Source organism: Drosophila pseudoobscura, chromosome 2 (assembly GCF_009870125.1).
Source record: "Drosophila pseudoobscura strain MV-25-SWS-2005 chromosome 2, UCI_Dpse_MV25, whole genome shotgun sequence".
Classification (NCBI taxonomy): domain Eukaryota; kingdom Metazoa; phylum Arthropoda; class Insecta; order Diptera; family Drosophilidae; genus Drosophila; species Drosophila pseudoobscura.
This window is the reverse complement of record NC_046679.1, coordinates 30,893,678-30,918,165: the sequence shown is the minus strand read 5'-3', so window position 1 is coordinate 30,918,165 and position 24,488 is coordinate 30,893,678. Positions and strand designations below refer to the sequence as shown.

The 24,488-nt window shown below is 43.7% G+C and overlaps 2 protein-coding genes across 3 annotated transcripts in view; one reads left to right on the top strand and one right to left on the bottom strand.

The window, feature by feature from the left end:
* Window positions 1-2,245: 2,245 nt before the first annotated feature.
* On the top strand, window positions 2,246-2,750 carry LOC6897993 (uncharacterized). Its single transcript, XM_002138054.3, has 2 exons — window positions 2,246-2,462; window positions 2,529-2,750. The coding sequence occupies exons 1-2, from the start codon at window positions 2,354-2,356 to the stop codon at window positions 2,681-2,683; spliced, it is 264 nt and encodes an 87-aa protein (XP_002138090.1). The 5' UTR covers window positions 2,246-2,353; the 3' UTR covers window positions 2,684-2,750.
* Window positions 2,751-13,653: 10,903 nt separating this feature from the next.
* The window catches only part of Naam (Nicotinamide amidase), a 39,405-nt gene continuing 28,570 nt past the window's right edge, over window positions 13,654-24,488 (bottom strand). For both annotated transcript variants that reach the window (XM_033380887.1, XM_033380888.1), the window contains exons 4-7: window positions 16,130-16,234; window positions 15,337-15,471; window positions 14,836-15,276; window positions 13,654-13,921 (exon numbers count right to left, since the gene is read on the bottom strand). In XM_033380887.1, the coding sequence (XP_033236778.1) occupies window positions 13,802-13,921; window positions 14,836-15,276; window positions 15,337-15,471; window positions 16,130-16,234 (801 nt within the window). In that variant the 3' untranslated portion in view covers window positions 13,654-13,801. The remainder of the gene's footprint in view (window positions 13,922-14,835; window positions 15,277-15,336; window positions 15,472-16,129; window positions 16,235-24,488) is intronic.

The following is a 24,488-nucleotide window of genomic DNA, read 5'->3' as shown; positions in this document are numbered from 1 at the left end:
AAGGGCGGCGGAGAAGGAGCTGCACTTGAAGGCTCCGGCAAAGGGCAGAGGGGGAGAAGCTACTTCCAAAGATGCCAGAGAGATGGCAGAAGCTACAATCGAAGGAAGGAAGCAGATAGAAGCCACCACTCGAAGAGGGAAGAGGATGGGCTGGAAGGATGAGCCGCCAAAGAAAAGAGTGAATAACTTGATTAAAAAAGCGAACCAAAAAGGAGAAAAAAACCCACAAGAAGAATACATTATCTGGCATTAGAGAGGGGGAGAGAGAGGGAGAATATTACAATAGTAAAAGCCCAAGGTATAAGTATAAGCCTTCCCCAATGGCAGCAGCAGTAGCAGCAGCGTTTTTTGTGGCAAGCCACAGACCTGATGATAGCTTCAATTTTCAGCTGCCTCAGCCGCTGCTGCAACTCCGGGACTGTGTGCCGCATGCAACTTTCAGAGAGCGAGAGACAGCTGGCACCCAAGTTATAACTCAAAGTGCTTTTGGGGAAAGGCAGATGCTTTTCCCAGCCCACCCCCCACATACAGAGAGTGGAGAGTGGCACCACTGAAAAGATACAAAACTTGGGCGCAGAAAAAAAAAGAAATGAAGGAAAATATAGAGACGGAAAAAGAGGAAAAGTTTCAGTTACGTGCTGTTGCTTTTAATTGAATTTTTTTCCCACTGTAGCTGCCACGAGACGAGACGAGTAGTGGTACTGTTCTGCCCCTAAATGCCGCAGCAGCAGCAGCAGCAGCAGCAGCAGTGGCAGCGGGAGCCATAGGTCTGACCAAGCACATCCGTCCAGGACTTCCGCTAGGACTCTCTTTTTCTCTCCCTCTCTCTAGCTCTGGCCCTGGACTCTAGCTGGAGGGCAGTTTTCTTGTTATTTCCAACGCGCCAGCCAAGTCGCAAGTCCTTAAGCGGTTTATTTTGCTTCACACTGATTTTGCCAGCCCAGAGCAGGACAGTGCAGTGCAGCGTAGCTCACACAGAGAGTGGTATCCTTCTACACTCAGAAATGTGTGCACACGCGTGTGTTTACATCATAATTTTTTAAAGTTCGCTCACAAGAGGCTCCATCCACATATCAGTGCCCCCTGTAGCAGTTTATTCCTAAAATGTAACACTTTCTGTTGATTTGTAAGTACTAGTTGGTATTTTTAGATATTTTATGACATTTTACGGTATTTTTGTGATATATTCCAGTACTTTTCCAGTATTTGATTGTATTTTTTTTATATTCAGTGATTATTTTGAATATTTTATTGAATTTTCTATTAATCTGTTGGAATATGTATGGTTCTTCAGAACAAAGTGGACTTTTCTAGTATTTTGCGATATTTTTCTTGTATGTATGTGGTATTTTCTAGTATTTTTCCTGGTTTTTTTCGAGTTTTATCGTATTTTCTTGTTCTTAGTGCTATCATGGAAAATGTATGTCTTTTTCTTAGTTTTCATGGTATTTTATAGAATGAATCTAGTATTTTTCGAGTATCTCCTAGAATTATCTGTATAAAAATGTATCATATATATCTTTTTTTGTATGGTACTTTCTAGTATTTGTTTACTATTTTTCGAGTATTTTCTAGTATTATCTGGTAATTTTGAGTATTTTTATAGTATTTCTTGTATTATGAAAAATGTATCTAATTTTTCTTAATTTTTATGGGTTTTTCAAGTATTCTTCTGGTATTTTTCGAGTAATTCCTAGTTTTACCTTGTAACTTCAGTATTTCTAGTCTTATGAAAAATTATCTGATCTTTCTTAATTTTTCAGTTTTTTTCCAGTATTTAACTGGTATTTTTCGAGTATTTCTTAGTATTACCTGGAAATTTCGACTATTTTTCTTGTATTTAGTAAGTATTCTTATTAGTACTTTGGTATTTTCTTTAGTCTTATCGTTTTTTTGGTATTCCCTGCTATTTCTTTAGTATTTTCTGCAAATATACTTCCTTTTTTTGAGGTTTACTCTTCAGAAGTGTTTTGTGATTTCTCTCCGTGCATCCTTCTCCTCGATTTGCTGCTGCTTCTGCAAGTTTTTAATTAAGAAGTTTCAATTTGAACATTGGCCCCATAGACAGCCGTAGAAAGATGGACAGAGAGTGAGAGAAAGAGGGGGAGAGGAAGAGAGGAAGAGAGAGATGAATGCTGCAGTTTTGCATTATTATGATAATAATTTACTCACTCACTTAGAGGGTTAAGCAGTAGCAGCACAGCAGGCTGTTGGAGGGACTTCATCAACAGGGAGAAAGTAGAGAGAGAAACAAAAATAGAGAGGAATCATAGAATTAACTTTCACTTTGAAAGAAGCTAAAAAATCTTATTTGTGATTAAACCCAGAGGATTCTGGGCTGCCTAGATCCAAAATGATCAAATTTAATTTGAACATCGTTATGGGCATTTTGTCGTTGATTTTTGTGATAGTTTTTTTTATAGTTGGCGGCTACTACACGCTCCAGCATCCGAAGCAGGAACGTGAGTGTCCTTTTGGGTATATACCTGTATCCTTAATCTCTTTTCTTCTATTCCCTGACTGAACAGATTTCAAGTCCTGTTATGCCGAAGGTGGCGTCTGTCGGGAGGAGGACAACTGCAAGGATCAGTTCAAGGGTTATTTTCTCACTTTGTGTGTGCTTAAGCGAAAGATCTGCTGCCTGTCCAAGAAGCCGATGGAGACGGAAGTTAATTATGATTGAAAGAGTCCTTTAGTCCTTTAGTATTGTCATGCATCCAAATTAAATTCCAGAAAAAGTCTCTCTTAAAGCCTTACTCCTTCTTATAGCCAATTATCAGCTGTAGCCATTGGGCCGCAGGCGGCACACATCCTGGCCATTGCTTCCTTCCGTTTCAGGGGCTAATTTAGTGGTGTTTGCGCCACTCATTTGTCCAAGTGCGGCAGGGGCAACACTCCACTACAGACACATCCTTTGGGAGTCCCCCTGCTGCTGCTGCTGCTTCTGCTGCTGCTGCGGCTCTAATGAAGCGCAAATGTTGATGTAAAAATTTAATTTAGTTCGTAACCCACACGCAAGGATAAGCATGTGTCCTGCCAGAGTCCTAAAGGAGCTATGGCTGTGGAATGTCCAAATGTTTATGCATCCGAGTGGCCGATCGAAACGAAACGGAACGCAACGGAACTCAACGCAACGCGTGTCCTGTGCTCTGTTTACCTTCTAATGTGTGCGTGACATGGACCCATGGGTTATGTTTGTATCTGTGTCCTGTTGGGCCATATCCTTTGCCATATTACGTATACGCACACACAAAAATAAAATAATAAACGATGATGATGCCACCGCCACGTACATGTATTAAAAACAAAGCGCACACAGCAGCAGCAGCGCCAGAGAAAACGCTGACAGGCAAAGGCTTCGACGAAGGCTCCACTCCCCCCAACACAGCCATAAAACTACCACCCATCCGCCGTCATGGACGTTGGGGGCACACGTTGAGTATCATAGAAGAAGGGAGCTGCGAGGCGAGCTCCACATCACAAAGCAAAGCTAACAAACTGTAAGGCTGTGTGGCACAGTGGCAGTGGCAGGGGGAGGCAGCGAGAGACCAGCCACCGGAATGGCAGTGGATGCAGGGAATGGCAGGATGGGGGTCGGGGATGGTATTCCGCATGGAGTGGAAAGGTATCCGTCGCCATGGAGTGGAATGGAATGGAATGGAAGCGCCGCGGTGTTGCACAGACATTCAATGTCGCTACGTGGCACGGCAGAGAGGTGCAAGTGCCACCAGCAGCTGGAGCAGTGTGGCAGGAGTGATTGTAAATGTGAAGGAGAATATTTTCAGGGTCCTTGAGAGGAGGGAAACTTGCTTTTGGGTTTTCTTCGACATTTTTAAAACAAATTTCATTGAAAAGAAAGGATGATGTTTTCTGTAGAGGCACAAGTGGCGCGACATTAAGATACTCCGCCTTATTGCTCCTTAAAATAGGTTTGGGCTTTAGTTTTTGGCTTTCCTAGTGAACGGCTCTAAAGAACTCTTTGATTTTTAAATAAAAATTCATCGAATATCGAAAGAAGAGATTTTCTCTGGCAGCACACGTGCCGCGACATCATGATACTCGCCTCAAATCCACCCTAGAGCTGGCTTTTGTCTTTCCCTATGAAATTTCGTTAATTTCTCATTGATTGTGGAACCACTGTGCCTTTCAGGGCAGCGCGACAGGCAGGCAGGCAAAACCTAACAAACGACATCGGCGTCGGCGAACGGCGGGCATGGACACACACACACACACACAGAGAGAACATCGGCAAAAAGGATATAGAGAAGCATAAACATAGTAGTTGCGGGGGTTGAAAGTTCCTGCCACACCCCCTAGACCCCTCCCTTTACCCTTCGCTGGTAGCTCCACTTGTTTATGGCTTTGTTTGCACTTTTGTTTATGGGTGTACATTTTAAACGCTATGTGCACCTGGCTCTTCAGCAAAGGCTCGCCTTCCTCGCTTTGTGTGTGTGATGTGTGTGACCGTTCCGTGACTTGTGTTCATGCCACAAATGAACGGGGCTCCGGCTTCAGCTTCGGCTTCGGCTCCCAAGCTCCAGTCACGCTGACAGTTGCAGTGATTTTAAGCGTCCATCAAAATGCGAAAGGCTGCCAGCATACTGTTTGACATTTAATTGTTGCACATTGTTGTCGTTGGTCTTGCCACTGCCTCTTGCCACTGCCTGGAAAACATCAACAGCAAAGTCCAGAGGAAAACCTCAGTCATTCCGGAGTTGGCCCCAAATCCTCATTTGGGCTGGAGTCTGGCAAGTCCGGGACTTAGAAGCAGGGTCGTGCCAGAGTGGTCATTGTTTCTGTTGATGTTTCCAAGGTGCGGCATGCGGCATGCGGCTTGTGGCAGGGGGCTACCACTGTGTGGCGTACCCAAATTTAAGCACGGGACAAAAACCATAAAAGAACCAAAGTCATGTGCTTTATTATACATTCAACGGCATTGCGGCAAAACAGATTATACTCTCACTCTCTCACACAGACATAAACACGCATCTAAGCCCGACACACACACACACACACACGCACACGGAGAAGATACAGATACAAATGCAGGTGTATCTTTTTGTGTGTTTAGGGGAATCAGAGCGTGACTCTGTTGATTTCTAACCCCCCCTCCCCCCCACAGGACCCCAAAAAAATCTAAGAAAGGGAAAATTTGTTTAGGGAAATGTATGTGTGTTTCATGGGAAAATGAAGTGAAAATTTAAATGCAGCAACAAATGGCAGATGACTCTCAGATAAATGGAAATAAAGGAAAGTGTTTTCTTGGCAAACCCAAAGGCACTACCAGGCCTTAATAAATGGATAAATAAATAAAATAGAATAAATAACTTAAAACATGAAAACCAAACGGAGAATGCAAAATCCCAAATGGAGAAATTTTATTGAAATATTTTGATAACTGTTTAAAATCATGTGGCCTTTGAAAACGCTTATCATTTAGAGTATCCACTTCTAGCGTGGATTTGGCCATTGGAAAACAAGAGGTAGATTATTAGTTGTTGGAAAAAGGGGTGGAAACACTGCTAGGAGGGAATTAGTGATGGAAAACCGAGTGGGTAATACTTCCAGAGGGGGATAATGATAGAAAAACATGGTGGAAATACTCCCCAAGAGGATTACGGTTTGATAATGGTTTGGCAGCACAACCACTGCCATGTATGAGCCCTTGAAATAGCCATACTTTGAGGAGCTGGACGCCGGAGAGGCTGAAGAGGTGGCTCATACATCCTGGAGCTACCAGCCATGGGGTGGAGAAGGGGTCTGGTGGTGTGCACTTAAAAATATAAGCAAAATGTAAACACTTTTGTAACATTTTGCAGCGTGCTGGTATATACATATATTGCTTAAGAATAAATTGAAACAAAATTGTAATGAATATCAACAAAATATCTACCAGAAATGTTACTTCAAGAAGGAGCTGGCTTCTGTTCGCCCAGATCTTTGATGGTCTTGGCATTTGAAAGAATTCCGGGAAGGTAATCTTCACAGGGCATATCCAGGAATATCGACAGAAGAGAGCCCTTTCCTCAGGCCATCGAAGAGTGTGATATCCTGACCGTTCTGTAGGTGCCTCAGAGGCGGACTGGATGCCCTTTAACACACACTTGACCAAGATAAGGTCATCCGGACAGGGCTTCAGCTGGAAGCTGTAGCTGGGCCTGGATCTTCTCTGGAAGGACAGACACCTTCAGAATGGAGTCCTCAAAGCAGCTGCCTGTAGAGCAGTCGCCTTTCGAAGACTCAGGGATCTTTAATATCGCTCTTCTTGAGACACTTTTACTTGCAGCCAAAGATACTTCTTTTATAATGGATTTCTAGGCTTAACACTTAATCTAAGCCTCAAAAAAACAGATCTTTATATTAAAACACATATAAAATTAATAGTTAAGCAATCTCCCAACTATTTTCATTAAAGAAAAGTGTTTTTTGTACTATTTCCCAGATTATTCTATACATACCAAAGTATTTAAGGACATGGTCCATCAATTAGTAAGTGATTTGTCCAAACTTTGTCCAAAATGTGTAAAAAACTTGTCTTTAATGTTTGATGTGGCCCATAAATGAGGCATAAATGTATACATAAATTTTCTAAATTTTGTAAATTAAAGTTTATACGTGTCTCTCGCGCTGTCTCTGAGATTTTCCAACGCGCGTCAAGTTTCCAGGCGAAAACATTTTCCCTCCTACCTTTGGCCTTTTGCCGGAGAGATCTGTCTCTACCTGTTTCACCTTTTGGCCGGGGGAAAAAAAAACTTGGTAAAACTTTTACACGTGTGTGTTTTTCGGGGGCAAACGTTTTGTGGTTTTCTTCTGCGAAAACTCTAGCTCTCGCTCGCTCGCTCGCTCGCTCGCTTCTAATTTTCCGACTGTCACAGGCGATGGCTTTCCGTGCCCTTTGGCCGTACCCTTTCCCTTCCAACAGTACGCTGACCATTTTCTAATGGCCTTTTCGTGGTCAAGCATTTAAGCGTACCCTCTGCCCTGCTCTCACCTTTGACCCTCTCTCCCCCTGTCTCTCTCGCTCTGGCTGTGTGTCACTTTTGGTTTACTTTTGGTGCAACCGCAAAAGTCCACCCAGATACAGATACAGAGCACTGCACAGATACAGATACAGATACAGATGCAGATATATATGTATCTGGGGATATGTATACACACCTTTTGCTGACCATTTCGCACACGATGTTGCGGTCGTGTTGACATTTTAAATGCCTTTTCATTGCTGTACCGCTCGTTCATTCGTTCTGCTCACTGCTGTGCCGACTGCCTGCCCCTCTCCCCCCTTCGTTATGCTGCCTGCCTGCCCCTCGTTATGCTCCTGCTGCCGCCTCTGCTGCCCCTTGTTGCCCCTTTTAGGCGCTAATTTCGTTTCATTTGCGCTTTAAATGCCACAAAATTTCATACGGCATTGGATTTAATAGTGCGGTATGACCTTTGACATGAAGTTGGGGCCATTTTGGGGTTTGATTTTCACGAGTGAGTGTACGAGAGAGAGGGGTTTGCCGACTTCTGAAGCATTAATAGCATCGAATAAAGAGCTCAGATGAAGAGCAGGAAGCTCTGAATATATCATGCCTAAAATTCCCCGAGCTCTCAAGCACTGTTTCTCCTACTATTCCTGCACTTTATCTTCTTTTAAATATTTCCATTTGATTAGTGCCGTCCCACAAGTCCCTGGAACCATCCTGCCAGCTAATGACACCACAGCGACACTTAAAGCAAGTCCTTACCCCTCCTCTAAAGAGTGGAAAAGCCCCTCCCCCCGCCTCTCTGTTGCTGTAGCAAAAACTTTTGCCTCACAAATACAAAATATTTTCCATATTAGTTTTCGAGAAAATAGAAAACTCTCTCTCTCTAGAGGGACATCGTGTGTGCGTTTGCATTTTTGGTTTTTCTGCTTTTTAGTGCTGGGCATTAATTAAATTTTCATTTTCGCAAAGAAAATCTCCATCTGTGTTTTCTAGTTTTTTGGCAGCTTTTCCGCAGTTTGGGGACAGAGGGACACGGCACTTTTGGGGCTAGAAAATTTGTTGGCAAGAAGCGGTCTTTGGATCTGGGTCTGTGGCAATTAAAATGAAATTTTGCCCCCCCACGACCGGAAAAGCATTTTGAAAGTAATTAAAAAATATCACGTATACGACGCATGGGTCCCCAGGGGGCAATCGCAACAAGGTTATAATTATACCCTGTAATATTCAGTGGGGAAGGGGGAGGGCCAAAGGGGTGTATCTGATTTGTGTAGATCATGGGCTTATCTATCTTTTGGTTACCAAAAAGCGTTGTTTTTGGATCAAAATGAATGGATAGAGTCTTTCCTCTCTCCTAGAGTGGCTTAGCAGTGAAGAATTGGCTCTTAATTGGTGTAGCTTAGCAGTTAAGAATGGGCTTCAAAGTCATTGTATGTTTCTCCCTCGCTCTCTCTATCTTTCTCTCTCTTACAGTGTGGCTTAGCCAGTAAAGAATGGGATATAGTAGAATTCTATCTATCTCCCAGTTTGGCTTAGCACTGAATATTTGGCAATAAAGTCGTTTTATCTGTATCCCTCGCTCTCTCTTTCTCTCTCGCTCTCTCCCAGTGTGGCTTAGCAGTGATGAAGGGCTATATAGTCCTTTTATCCCTCTGCCAGCGTGGCTTAGCAGTAAAGAATGGGATATAGAAGCATTTTATCGCTCGCCCAGTGTGGATTAGCAGTGAAGAATGAGCTTTATAGTCGTTCTATCTCTATCTCTTTCTTTTTCTCCCAGTGTAGCTTCGTCATATAGAATGGTCTGTAGAAAAGTTGTATCCCTCTCAAAGAGTGGCTAAGCAATGAGGAAGGGCAACAAAGTCCGTTTATCCCTCTCCCAGTGTGGCTAAGCAGTGAGACTTTACATGCTTTACATTCGATCTCTCTCCCAGTGTGGCTAAGCAGTGAGGAATGGGCTTTACAGTCGTTCTTCCTCTCTCTCTCGCTCTCAAGCTCTCTTCCACAGTGGCTTACCAGCGTAAAGGTGCCCTTTCTCTGCCTCTCTCTCTGTCACCCCAATGATGGCTCTCTTCCAGTAAGACTCTCCCTTTTGAAAGAGTAAATCTAAGGGGTATCTGTGTGTCGCAACACGTCTGCCTCCGTCTAAACGCCTCGCCTGGTTTCTGCTGCCTTTCTCTGTCGCTTTTTGTGAAGGATAATGGATAATGGATGATTGGCAAAGAAGCACGCAATACACGCCCACACGCGTTTCAGTGGCATTTCCAGAGGCATTTCCAGGGGGCATTTACAGGACATCGATTCATTAGTCAAGGAATCTCTCTCTCTGTCTCTGTGTCTCTGTCGGTCTCTTGGTCGCTGGAAACTTCTTCCCCTCGAGTGAACAACGACTTTGTGCAATTATCGGATGTTCAAACAATTAAATCATTTATACATTTGATTGATTTTCATGCCACACACAAGAGAAACATTTGCGAATGCTTTATGGAAATGGAAATGTGGAAAATGTTTTCCACTAAAACTGTCGGACAGATTTACACAGTCTGTCGTCATTTATGGGGACAAAATCTAGCAAATAATCAAATAAATTCCTCCCTCCCGGGAAAATTCTATGGAAAATTCTAAAACTGTAATCAAGTGCCCGCAAAAATGTGCGCTGCGTGATGAAGGGCCTGCGTCTGCAGCGGCAGCAAGTGTCCTTAATGACGAAACTTTTGGCAAATCACTAAAGCATTTTATTTGCCACAAGACGCACACGACACAGACATATGTGTGGGTGTGGGAGAGGGTTGGGGGGGTTTTTCCACCCTCATAGTCCTAGCCGAAAAACTTTCCGTCTCTATCTCTCGGGGAGAACTCATTTCATTGCATTAAAATTAACATTTGCAGGGAGAGAGAGGGGAGAGCGGGAGAGTCGTGTTGTCAGGACAACTTCCTGACAAGAAACGAAGCAGCATCCTTCCTGCAGCAGCATTTTTTGTTGCCAAATCAGTTGGGAGTCTACCAAGATTCTGCCTGGAAAAACTTCCATTTACCTGTGCCATCAAAATTTAATTACAAGCAACAACAACAGCAACTTCAACATTTTAGCAGTTTTCATAATTAAAAGTTTTTTTATTGTTTCTATTTTTAGCCAGGGCATCCGCATCCCCACCCCCCCCCCCGCCAGCACCACCACAATCTAATCAACGAACGAAATTTTCCAACAGCAGCAGCAAATTGGTTTGACATTTTCGTAGTTCATTTCCACGGCCACAGACCCCTGCACCCCGTGGCATGCCCCTCTGGTGGCTGCTGGCTGCTGCTGCTAATAAATAAATTATAATTTCAATAAGGTTTTTGCACTGCGAAAACTAATTTCCTCTCCACGCCTCTCAAAATCCAGAAGAGGAAAGGGGGGAGCGCCATAGTTGCCGCCTTCATAGTTAGGCGTGATAGTTGTTGCTGTTCCTGTAATTGTTGTTTTTATAATTATTTTTTGTTTTTATTTTGGTGGCTTTTCCATGAAGACAACCGGAGAAACGCTTGGGGTGGGGGAGGGGCCGAATTTTATAGAATTTTCTGCATATCCGCTGGGAGGTTTTTCGGGATTTTTAGCAGGATTTATGGCTGGTTAAAAGAGCTAAGAAGCTGCTTTGGAAAGACCCCTCTGTGAGGGCAGGGAAGACTCTATAAAGTGCTCCAGAAGTATTTAATGTCCTAATGCTGTGGGCAGAGGGTTTTACTGAAGCAGAAAGGGGTTTTTTGAGACACTAAAAGTCCCTCAGTTTCTAGGAATTTCAGCGCGGAAACTCTTGACGTTTGCTGGTTTTCTTAATGTTTTTAAATGCATTTTCCACTATATTTTAACAGAATTTCAAGCAGTTCTAAGCGCATCTATTGCCCCACTGTATGATACTGAGCTATGGTAATTTATTTAACAATATTTTGTTTTTTACAGGCAGCAGCTTTGGCGGTTCATTGAGAGTTTAAAAGGTATAATTTTCATTCAAAATCCGTTAGGAATCGGCTTTCCTTTGGCTATAACTCCTCTCCTCTTCCTCTCCTCCTCCTAATCGCTCCTCACAGACAGATGCACTCCCCACCCCTCTAACCCGCATAGGCCCCAGTCTTTTTTTCCTTTCAGCTAATTAAAAATGTCGCAATCAATGTCCATCTCTAGGGCATACCCGATGTCGTGCTTAGATCCCATCATGCGTCCAATCTGCGAGCCTCCCAGCATTTCAGCCTTTGTGTCTCCTGATGGATGGATATTCTTTCTCGGTCTCTGTCTCGGTGCGTGTGCCCCAACTACAAAAAAAGAAGAACTTCAAAAACAAACCGTACAAATGTCCCTTACTCGGGTGGTTCCAAAAGAAAAAAGTGTGTGTGGCACAGAATCTGTTAAACGATTCTACTACTTCTCCTAGTGCTATTCCTGTTTTTGCCATAACAATCCATGCAACGTTTAAAAGAAAGTTTTCTGTGTCAGCTATTCGTAGAGCAGGAAAAATCAGAGGAGCGGAGGGGGAAGACCAGAGGAGCGGAGAAGGAAAAACAGAGAAGCGGAGGAGCGGAGAGGGAAAACAAACTTTAAATTTATTAACACCCGAATGAAAAGAGGGCTGTCCTGAGTCCAGTGTCCAGTGGGGCCTGGGGGGGCGTGGCTCTGCCTTTGTACTGTGAAGTGTAAAAGTGCAAACTTTTTCTATATTTTTTCCCCAGCATTTTGCAGCATATTTTTCCATGTGTCCGAGTGCGAGCGAGCGTTTTGGCCAAGTTTTATGGTAAGCACTCCCCCTGGACCATGGCTATACCCGCATATATACGTGTGTACATATATGGTAGATCGTGGAGGAGTCGTCTCCAAATCGTTTACCTTTTGCGGCTTCGTCTGCCATAGACAATGAACCTTCTGCCAGGGACTTGCCGGAATCCCAGACTCCAGGGCTCCAGGACTCCAGGACTCCAGGACTCCAGGACTCCTGGACTCCACATCCAAAAAAGGAAAAACTTTCGTTCGTTTGGGGTTGGTGGTGCGGCGGTGCGGTGGTTGGCTGTTGATGTGGTGCGGTCATGCCACTGAAATCCACACGCTGCACAGCTGTCAGCGGCAGCAAAAGCAGACGGAGGAAAAACCTCGCTCTCGCTGATGAAAATTGCTTGCAAGTGGTTTCTGTTTCTGTCTCTGGACCGACTCCGGACTCCGGACTCTAGACTCCGACTCCCAGGCCTTTTCAGCACATGTAATGGTCTCTCGTTTTGCTTGTAAAACTTTTGGATTATTGTCAGGCACACACACACGCTGGGGTGTGCTGGCCATTTGCCAAAAAGGCCTGGACATGGTAGCATGTGCCATGTGTGGCACGATATTCGTGTGTGGAAGCGCTTCGTTCGCGTTTTTCCATCTCTCAACAGCACATTTCTCGCATATTTTTCTTCTGCCGCTTCTGCCGCTGCCGCTGCCGCTGCGTAGGCGTCGCCATTTTGTCCATGACCTGAAACTGCATTTGCACACACACACACACACACAGAGGCTTGGGTATATCCTTTCATGTGTGTGTGTGTGTGTGTTGCATGCAGATGAAGCTCTGGGAGCCTCAGCCTCAGCTGCTGAAATGCTGGATGCTGGCTGGCTCTCTGGCTGGCTGTCTGCTGGCGACTGCTTGACTTGTAGCTTGTACTTGGGCGCTAAGCTGCTTGTTTGTGGTTTGTGGAGCTGCGAGAAGGAGCAGGCGGAGAGGGGGAAGGAAGAAAGAGCGTCAAGGGAGTGGAGAGTCACACAGGATGAACAGTGGAAGGTGCAGCATGCCGCATGTTTGTCTGTCTGTCTGTTGGGTGTTGCACTTGAGATCTCTTCATCGTGTACTTTGCACGGGGGGAGGGGGCGGGGGGGGCTTAAAGCCTTAAAGGCAACATTAGAATCATTTTGTTAAACAAATATGTATAACCCCTGCGCTGCTGCAGCCAAAAAATAGAAGAACAAGCTCTCCATAAACAAAAACTTTAAGCTTCAACGAAAATATATCGCAGGGCCTGAGCAAAAGTTCTTGATACTCCCAGAAGGTGCGCCCTTGGGGGCGTAGGGCGGTTAAAAGCATGAGCCCATTTTTCTAAGGAGTGCGTAAGCTATCTATTGAATTATCTTAGGGTTTCTCTTTTATTTGCAATGACTTTTGGTTAAAAATTAACCATCAAGCAAGCAGAAGCCTTCACACCAAAAAAACCAACCGAAAAGCGCTGCTGCATGACGCGTAAATTAATTTTTATCCTGCAAATCTTTACCGCCATCTTTCTCTTAATAAATCTTCACTTTTCCTTCATTTTTTTATCATTGATTTATTTCCATTCCATTCCTTTCTCTTCTTTAAGTACTTTCTATATTTCCAAACCAAATTATGTCTTTTCTTTTCCCAAAATATAAATTAAATATAATATAAGTATTTTGTTATTTAATTTGAAACAAGTGCAGCAGCAGGCACAACATTTATGTGGTATTTTTTGTGGTATTTAGTATTGTATTAGAAGGTGCCTTTGGATTTACAGATCCCCAGAGAGAGAGACTGTTCCATGGATAATACTCGTACTTAAGCTTTATTATAATTTGTTATTCAATTTATTTGAATTTCCTGGTATTTGTCCGAAGTTGTTTTTGTCTCCGAAAGGGGTTTTCCCGATTCCCACCCACCATTAAGGCACTTCATAGGTGTTTTCTTTTGTTTTTTCTTCTACATTCTAGATTCTATACGGAAACGCTCTAAACTTTAAACTACATTGAAAGCCATTTAAACTTTTGTTGTCTTTTAAGCCATAAGCCATAAGCGTGTTGCTCAATTCCTTAACCTCCAACCAAGGGTTTAGTAAGTGGGTCTGAAGCCATTGCGTTGCGACAGCACCGAATCGGGACTTTTCAGCTCCATGGCCAGCTTGTAGCCCAATTCGGGACGACGATCACGACCCTCAGCCATGGCCTTGACCTGTGGGAAAAAATGGGGCAAATAAAGGAAAGGGTTAGCGGTTTTTAGGGGATTATAGGGGATTAGCAATTATAGTTTTGGGGCTTATGTATTTCTGCTATATCTGGGAACTGTCCGACTTGAACTTGATGAAAATGTTTATTTTGATGGATTATTGGTATAATATTTATGCTACCAAATTACACAATTATATCATCGAAATTCTAGATGCCATAAGAATTTCTTTACAGTGTTCTAGATCTATTTTTTATAGAAATGGTGATCCAATCCTAGTGAAAATGGGTATTTAGGTAGAATATTACACTAAAATGAATGCTACAAAATGATAGAGCTGTACCTTTAAAACTCTATGCGCCACAACTTTTTTATGTTTTATTTTTTTTTAAGAAAAAAGTATCTGACCCTAATGAAAATGGGCGTGTAAGTGGATTATTACCAGAAGAATGATTCTACCTAATTATAGAGCTATATCTTTCATATTGGAAGCCACAACTTTTTCATGTCATGGTTTTTTTTAGAAAAAAATATCCAATCATAATGAAAATGGGTATTTTGGTAGATTATTACCAGATCAATGATTTCACAAAGTTATAGAGTTATATCTTTCAAATTCTAGGCGCCACAACTTTTTTATGGTATGGTTTCCTTTTAAAAAAGTTTAACCAATCGTAATGGAAATGGGTATTTAGGTGGTTTATTACCAGAACAACGATTCTACCAGTTTTTAGAGCTATATATATTTAGAAAAAATGATTCAATCATAAGGAAAATCAATATTTAGGTAGATTATTAGCCGAATATTGATGCTAGCAAATATCAAAGCTCTATCTCTAGAATTGTAGACCCCACAACATAGATTCCACCCCCAAATAATAATGAAAACTCCACCCATTTCCCTCCTTTTCATTACTTACATCAGCTGTGTGCACAATGACCCCATCGCTGGTGACGACCTTCTCCTTGGTGTGCTCGATGTCATGGAAATCGGTGCCCCGACAGCAATCGTCTATCAATATGGTGCGATAGCCCGCCGAGAGAGCGTCCACAGCGGTGGCGCCCACGCACACGTCGTAGGCGAGGCCGCACACATAGATGTCGGTGGCGCCCTTCATCTTTAGCTGGGCATTCAGCGTGGTGTCCGACAGCTTCTTGTTGTCCCAGAAAACAGAGTACGAGTCCACCTCCGGGTTGGTGCCCTTGTACACCTTGATGCCGTGATCGACCACCTTGAGGTCCTTGTGCAGCTCGGCGCCCCACGAGTCCTGGACGCAGTGGCGTGGCCAGAGGCGTTGCTTCATGGGCGGCGGACCGGCAAAGATGACCGTATCGAAAACCTGGGCGGAATCGGCATCGAGCTAAAAAAACACGACATGACAGGCACTTCCTTTCGAATTTCAATCTTCCAAAATGCTTACCGCCGAGGACTCGTCCATGGCCCGCATTTTGACATTATCAATAAATGAAACATGATCGCTGGGATGCCAGTCCAATGAATAGAAAACGGCATCAAAGTCCACCGTATCCAAGAGTTTGTTAATGGGCTCCAGTATCTACACGGAGAGGGGGCGGAAAAGCGGTGTGGAAAAGCGGTCATTGGATTATCTTCAAGACGGCAACAAAGTCACGACTCGACTCGACTCGAGACTCGAGACTTGAGAGCGGGAGTCCATAAAGCGACAACGAGACGGAAGTGCGTGTTATTAATTTTGACAAATTTTCATGTGCCCCAAAGAGAGAGAGAGAGAGAGAGAGAGTGGCACGAGTTGGTGGGCGGGGCAATGTCAGTTGCCAGATGGGAAGAAGACGACGACATCCGGCGTGTGTCGCAGTCGCGGATGCGACTTAAGTAAAGCATATCCGCTTCCGCTTTTGCCGTGCACTCGAGGAGGAGCCTGGCCCATCCTCGTATCCTCCTCCCCCTCCTCCTCCTCCTCCCTGGCCGCAATATCTGGTATTGAGGTCTGACATGCAGAGGCTCTCCTTGCCATATCCCTTATCCTTTCCATCAGCTCTGGGGCTGCTGCGGCAATGACTTTGGCTCTCATCTGGTGCCCTGGATCCTTCATTTTTCGTTTTTTCTTCGCTTTTTTTCGTATTCCCGCACCTGGAAAGCCCCAAGGATAAGCCAGAGCGGCTGGCCACGTCGCTGCCAGGACTCCCGCACTCCCCCCACTCCCCCCACTCCCGCACTCCTGGAACTCCACTCACCTCATGTCCTTGCTGCTGTGCGCTGCAATTACTTATATCCAAGGAACCACTTATAAAATCATTTTGTACATCAACAATGAGGAACGCGTTCACCGGTCGCACAATCTGCCAGAAAAATGAAAGAAAATGTAGAGAGAGAGAGAGTGAGAAAGGGAGACAGCCGAGAGAGGGGGTGAGAGAGGGAGAAAGGTTAGCCACCAAAAAAAAAAAAAAGAAAGAAAAGCAACAAAACAAAATGAAAGAAAATTGTAAGAAAAATTGTATATGAAGACCCAGCGAAGGGACATCCATGGGGGCATGGTGGCACGGGGGCATACCCCAAAAGTACGACGGAGTATCCCCCACAAAACATGAAAAGCTAAAAAGAAAATTTGTATACATATATGGTGGGGGAGGTGGTGGCGGGAGGGGGTGGCAGGGCACTGCATTAGTGTGTGTATTAGAGGCTGTACGACTGTGTGTCTGCTGATGAGTTTTTCTTCTTCCTTTTTTCGCCAACGCCGCCCTGCGTTATAAATGCGTTTTAAATGAAGTAAAAGCCAGTCAAAAAACGAAGAAAATGAGAAAAACGAAAGTTCTAAAAAGGTTCTAGGACTAGCAGAACGAATGGGGGATGCGCTTCTTGGGGGGGGGGAAACGGAAGAGATTTAGAGGGGAATTTATGAAAGGTTTTGTGGTTAAAGAAACTAACCCACAGAAGAGTAAATAAATAGTAGAAAGAGATGGATAAAAGCTGTTTCTACAGTTAGATTGAAGATAGATATGGGAAATCGTATGGTACTTGTAAAATTTTAAGGGACGATCGTCTTTTATCGCCTCTTTTCTATAAGTTATAAGATTGAATAGTGAAAACTTTGTTTGGATAGATAGATTATATCTATCTTTTTTGGAGATGATAAAGGACTTTGGAAAGCAGACCTTCAGCGGCTAAAATATCACAAAATGCTCTCCCTAATGATGTCACGCGTCATGCAGCAGTGCCCCTCGCTCCCAAAAAATACATTTATCCTTCAATTACAGCTGTCCAACCCCTCTCAATATCTAGCGTATACTTTCCTGCGTAGAGCATCTAAATTTCTATCTCAGAAACACGCAAAAGATACAGCAGCCACAACAGACAGACACACGCGAGACACGCGAGAGACACACGAGGAGCGGCAGCTCGTTAGGTTGTCATTGCTATCTTTTGACTGGCAGCAGCAGCAGGAGAGCAGGAGAGAAGCATCATCAGCAGTAGTAGCACGAGTAGCAGCGACTGCCAGTGGCAGAACCACACGAGAGGCCTCAGACGCCCCACTCGATGGGGGCCGGAGCTGGCTGGCTGACTGGCTGACTGGCTGTGTGGCGTCTGTGGCTCACAGTAAGCTGATTATGTTCGAGCATATTTAAAATTAGTGAAGCGCTTTTAATTTGTTATTTATGTGCACGCTGATTATGAATGATTATGATCTATGGGCGCAAAAACACAGCAGCACAGAGAGAGGGAGGGAGAGCTGGCTGTAGATCCTGGCTCCTGGAGGCGTAGCTCCTGCTGCTGCCTGTGTTGCCTCCCTTTGATTTGTGTTGTTTCGTCTGGCGGGCATTTAAAATGTGTCATCCAACTAAATGCCTTAAAGCGGTGCACAGGCACAGGAGGAGTGCACCTCCACGCAGCAGCAGGAGCCGTAGGAGCAGCAGGAACAGCAGGAACAACAACAGGAGCAACAACAGCCTGTGGCAGGGGCAGACACCCGCTTAAGCAGTTGATGATTTATCACCAGTCGCACAGTTGCCTTTGGGAGGGATGCATGCAACCGCTTTAGGATGCCGGCGTGCGGCGAGAACGAGACCCCGCCCGAAGGAAGTGATTTACATTTACATAGCGAACATTCTCAACATTTTGAGAATAGTTTTCCAGGCAGGCAACGGCGACGCAGGATGCAGGATGCCAGTATAGTGGATAGAGGATAGTGCAGCCAAGATAATAGCCGGATCAAGGTAGTTAATGTATCAATTTAGCCAAAGTTTCCCACCAGCCAGCCAGACAGCCAGACAGCCAGCCAGCCAGCCAGTGTGTGTTTGTGTGTGGATGAAATCTGAACATCTCTACGGCGGAGTAAGTGAAAGGAAGTGTTGGGTAATTTGGGTTCAGGGAATCCTACAGAAGATTAAATGCTTAGGATAGTGGATAGACAGAGTCACAAGAGGAGAAATTAGAGGGAAGATACAGCCAGAATAGGAAGAGAAATGGAGATGAAGTGCAGGTATGTGGCATGTGGAAGGATGCACTTAGGGATCCCTCTCTCTCTCTCTCTTTCGCTCTCTCACAGGGCTAATATGATGATAGCTAAGGGAAAGCTCTGACTGTGATATATGGGATTTAGTATGAGAACACTTGAAGGCCGCGTTTGTTGAGCTTGGCACGTGTTTGCGGTCTCTAATACCATTTATGGCTTCCATTTTTGATCAAATATTGATATTATACATATTAAATATCACCATTATCATTTTTATCGATAGAATGGATAGAATTTGAAAGGATATCTGTATATAAAGATAGTTTGAATATTTAACTCGATAAATACGAAAAAGACGATAACGTCGATGACCATTTGATTTATTTATGGCAAAGAACGATACCTTCAGATACTATGCATAATTATTGTGCATTTATCGATAACATTCCAAAAAATCGATAATAACATTTAATTTCGATAAATATCGATTATTAAGGGACTATTAATAAATATGTCGTTATCGTTTCATCAATAGTATGCCAGAATATCGATAACAAATACATTTTATTTCGATAATTATCAATTTTAAGTGCAGCGCGGTAACGTTTTACAATGTCGATTAAGGATTAATATATCGATTAAGTTATATTTAATCGATAACAGCCATATTATCGATAATAAATATAAATTTTCAATAATCGATGATTATCGATGTTAGGTAGAATCCACACAATACAGATGGAATAATTTAGGGATAATTGATAAATATATCGATATATTTACATTTAATCGATAGAATGCCAGAATATCGATAACAAATTAGCTTAATTTCGATAAATATCGATTTTAGTTGCAGCACGGGTAGATTTTACAGTGTCAATAAATACGATTCAGGGATTATCGATGAAAATATTGATACATTTACCGATTTATCGATATAAACCATACAACTAATAAGATCTTTGGAATAGTTCGCTTGATTTATTGATATTAGAGGTATTGAGACCAATTTCAATGTCGAAATTCCGATAGTGATAGCCTCAGTGAAAGGAAAACTCTTACCGGAGGCAACATCGACTGACATCTACTGAAAGCTGTCAAAACTTCTGGCTATAGAATATTTTGTGGCAATAATCAACCTCTAATCAGGCTCTCTTTCTCTCTTCAAACTCTGAACGCCACTCCATTGAAAATCCTTTGCTCAAACTCGAAAACTCAAACTTCAGACTGTTGTTGAAGTCTAACCAATATTCAGGGACCCCGAGGCAATCCGTCCACAAATCAAAATCAAAATCAAAACTATCTTATGCAAAGTGCAATCCACTCGCACTTCGCAATTCCTCTCCTCCACAATTAACAGCCAAGAGTGGCAGAGGGAGGGGTTTGGAGTTTAGAACTTGGGGCAAACATATAAGAAAAGCCACAAAATGCCAGAGCACGGGAGGGGCATACTTGGCCGCAATTTGCACATCAAGTTGCCTGGCTTTTACCTCAAGAAATCAGGGGGCTGGGGGCTGGGGACTGGGGTGGGGTTTCTTTGGGTCCATCCAATTATGAAGCATCTGCAGCAGATGCTGTGATGGTACCCCAGAGCTACAGAGCTACAGAGCTACAGACCTTCTGGATGATGGGTTCCATCTTCAGCTCATCCCACAGCCGGCTTCCATCATTTACCATCATCGTTGTTCAGGGGAAAACTTTGGCAAATTAACACGCGCCTTCGTCTCAGCCTCCATCTCCTTTTCCATTGCTTGACCTCTGGGCCTTTGTTTGCTCCACCTCTTAAGATCAACATCTTAATTTAAAGTTGAAACTATGAATCTTTGATGAAAGTGCTCAACAAAATCAAGTTTTCCGACTGTCAGAGGGGCAGAGGAAAGCCCCGAAAATTTCCAAGAAAATGTGTTACACTTAAATTAATTATTGAAAAGCAGGCGGCAAGAGGCAGGAGGCAGGAGTGGAGGGGAGTATATATTTGCATGTTTTTTGGTGGCAGCCGCAACGACCACAATTTTTGTTCGTGGCTTTGCTCTGCGATAGAGAAAGGATAGAGAAAGGTTCTGGCACTGGCACGGCACCTTTCTGGGGTAACCGCAAAGAAATCTTAAATTCAAATTACACTTTCAACCCGAAAAACAAAGGCCAGGCCAATGCCAGGCCGAAGATGAAGCCAAAGGAAATAAGTTTTTCCCGTCTTTCGTTTTTGGCAAATAAATTTCCACCGAAAAATCCAACGACGTGTGTGTATGTGTGCCCCACCAGCCACCAGCCATGCCGTCCGGCGAGGCAGACAAACTGTCAAAGTGCTCGGCGTATGCCAAAAAAGTTGCCAAGTGACGACGCGTCCGATCCCACGACGAATCGAAATGAAATTCAGCTTCGTATTGAAGTATGTGCCAAAAAGGCAAACGTGGCTCCGAGACCCGTTCCGAGACACCGAGACACACCCACACGTGTGGCAGTGGGTGTGCCAGTGGCAGGAGGAGACATGTGGGGCAGGTGCTAAAGCAATTTCCGTTCTGAAATTGTTGCATAAGTTGGTGGCAGCAGACAGCAGAGCAGAGCAGACACCCCAATCCCATGGATAGGCTCGCACACACACAGAGACACAGACACAGACACAGATACAGACACTCCTCATCGTCCTGACAGTTTTGTGGATTTGTGGGATGCATGGAAGGGGTGCAGGGGTTCAGGCAGTGTTCTGGTGTTCTGTGTCCTGGCCCTGACAGTTGCCTGGAAAATTACTTTATACAATTTATGCGGCTGCCAGAACACAGACTCGATGCGACTCCACTCCACTCTCCACTCCTCTCTCCACTCCACTCGATTGTAGACCCTTTCGAAAGGTGGAAATTGCAGAACAGCCGCTAAAAGAAATGAAAACCCAACTATAAATAAGCATGGAGGAAAACTTGCCAACGAAAACTTATCGGCGGCAGGAGGGAGGTAGGGGGTAGGCAGAACTTATGGGCAATATGGAAATTGTTTTGCTGTTGAGTTGATTTCTGTTAAGTCGAAAGTTTCAAAAGGTTCTTTGGCATACTTCTGACGGCTGCAGGAGGCAGTACTCGTACTCGTGCTCCTCTGAGTATCTGTGTATCTGTATCCGTATCTGTCTCTGACAGTACTTGGGATCTGCTTGGATCTGTTCTGAGACTCATTCAACTTTGTTTTGGGAATACTCTGGCTGTTGCAGGTGGTCTAGGAGTGGGATTTGTGCGTGCATAGAGTATGCGCGGGGATCTATGGTCTAGACAGTGTTTTGGAGCCCATCGAGCTTTGAATCCATGAGGTAATCTTCTTTTATCAGTAAAAACCCCATGGATTCTGGATTCAAGAAGAGCCAAAGACACACATATTTGTTAAGGGGGCATGGGCTCGGGCTCTAATACATTTTTTAGCCAGAAAATTCTTTTCCACGTTAAATTCGATTTCGAAATTCTCTCTTAAATTTTTATTAAGTCCCACATTTAGAGAGCTCTGATTTTTTATAAACATATAACTATAATCATTAACTACCTAAATACCGAAAATCATCATAATCGGTTAGTTTTTATAGTCCGTAATTACAAAAGATATATGTTCTATCCCACTTCCCCCCTTCTCTGATTTTTTCCAAAACCATAAATACAATCATTATCTACCTAAATACCGAAAATCATTATAATCGGATAGTTTTTATGGTCAGGAATCACAAAATATATGCCTAGTATCCCCCTCTCCAAAGATTTACCTCTGATTTTTCCCAAAACCATAAATACAATCATTATCTGCCCAAATACCAAAAATTAACCAAATCGCCCCACTACTTCCACCCATTATCCCCATAATATATGGCGAAAAATGGTTTAAAAATTCCCTAATATTAATCTTTGGCATTTCTCTTTCCTTCAATGAAAATTGTGCCTGTCCGCACTTTTGGCCAGTGAAAAATGTCTGTCAGAAGCAGCGAAATTTTGCCGCATAATAAATGGCTGTAGAGGCGAATAGAATTTTTGGTCAATTTACATTTGACATTTGGAGGGGATTCGGTGGTGGCTGGAACCATAGTTAACCTAACATTTTTCTCTAGAGAGAGAGAGAGAGAGAGAGAGATAGAGAGGGAGCCTAAGAAATGGCGACTCATTTTTCAATAAACGTCCAATCAACCTAAAACCAACTCTCAGAAATGGTTGGTCAGTAAATCAATGAATCTTTCGTGCCCAAACTCCTCTCGTTCTAGGGCTACCCACCTCTACCTCCTACACCTCTTTGGCTGCTGGCTCACCTTCTCTTCCGCCAGAGGCTGCTCCACTGTTCCTACGTCTGTCTCCCTCCCGAGGCTTTCTTTGCCCCTTCTCCTGTCCCCCTTCTCTGCTTATCCAGAGCCACCTCTCCATCTCCCTCTCGCTCATTTTTCTCGCACTCGTTTTCGGGCGCTTCCTCTACTTTCTGTTCATTTCCGGTGACTTTTTTTTTGCTGCTAGCGAGGTATGTTATAAGTCATTAACTTTCTAAATAATCGCCGCAGCGTGTCAACTTTGGTCGTTAAACTTTCATCAGTCGACAGTCGAGAGGTGAGGCAGTGCTGGGTCCCGTTTGGGGAAAAGCCGGAGAGGCCAGAGAGCCCAGAGAGCCCAGAGATGGGTCAGTGGAAAATTAAGCTCACAGGAGGAGGAAAAACTAAGCGAAATTTATAGCAAGATATTATTTTCCGCTTGCTGAGCAGAGAAGTTGCATGGGCGAAGACTTTTTTGGCTGCCGTGCCCCCTCCACTGCCCCCTCCTGCCATTCCTATCGCGGTGTTGGTGCGTAACAAAGCAAAGAGAAGGAACAAAAAAATGCCTTATGAAATGAAGACATTATAAAGAAGCATATATATGTGTGTATGTGTGTGTGTGCCACATATATCTGTGGCAAGATTAACGGTAGACATTGTAAGACACTTAAGGCTCTTGCTGCTGGATTTTTGAGAGCCCGCCAGGAGGCAGGAAGGGGCGGGGGGTTCAATGAACTATATGATGATGTGCCTTGCCTGCTGCCTGGTATGATATATGTGGCATGCCACACACACATAAAGGGACTCCCAGGTGTGTAGGTGGCCATAAATTTATTATACACGAAATAAAAGCAGTTTAAACAAAATGAAATATTTACGAAAAAAAGGCAACAGGAGACAGCAGCAAAGGGGGCAGGGATTCGTCCTTTTTTGAGTCAATTGAGTCGCAGAACAAAAGAAGTAGATTCGCATTAAATAAAGTGCCTGCTGCCTCCTCCCCCCTTTACCGTTTTGTCAATTAATTATTTAGGTATATGTTGGTATTATTTATAGAAAAGGGCAGTCCCAAGAAAGCCCCAAGCCGCAGGTCCCTCATCAAAAAACGTTCACTGAAAACCGCAGCATTTTACGCCCCAGGACACAGTCTCCCTCTCTGTCTCTCTTTGGAAAATGGAAAACCACTGAAGCACTCTGAGACGGCACCGTAGCCCTGTGCATTTTCTGCACATTTAAGCACATAAATTAAGCACAAACACACACACACAATAAAAACATCAAGCGGCTCTGGACCCCCCCCTCTCGCCGTTTATAAATCAAGATTTTACCTTTTTTATTCGGGGATTCATTGAAACAGAAATTCTGGACACGCGCGGAAATCATGGGGCTGGCAGGCGGACATTTTGCTTTCGGTTATTATTATTATTATTTCCATAAATTTGCCTTTGCCATTTCCATTTCCGTTTCCCGTCGAACACACTTCAATCGAAATGCAATGCAGATACAAAAACAGATACAGGAGATGTATATATGTATATATAGAGAGGAGCCGCAAATGCAAATGATTTATGGCGTTAATGTTCTATTTATGCGTTTATTTAATTTCCACACAGCCATACGGCTGTCTCTCTCTCTGTCTTTCTGAGTGTCTCTCGTTTCTGCCATAATTCTAAGCGCCAAAAAAAGCCCCACCTCCTCCTTCGTCTATCGGTTGATTTGTTTATTATGCAAATTTTTCGGCGGCTTGTTTTTCCTCTCGTTTCCACGCAAACATTAAACTGCAAAATTACCATTTATGCAATTCATGCGGAAATACAAACAAAAGTCAATTTTATGGGGCCCAGGCCAGGCAGCATTTCTCTTTTTTGTTTTTGTTGTTGTTTTG

Excerpts from the sequence above, each read along its gene's own strand:
- LOC6897993 (XM_002138054.3), top strand. The coding sequence starts at position 2,354 with ATGATCAAATTTAATTTGAACATCGTTATGGGCATTTTGTCGTTGATT. Across the intron at positions 2,463-2,528 it reads CCAGCATCCGAAGCAGGAAC|ATTTCAAGTCCTGTTATGCC; the intron begins GTGAGTGTCCTT and ends CTGACTGAACAG.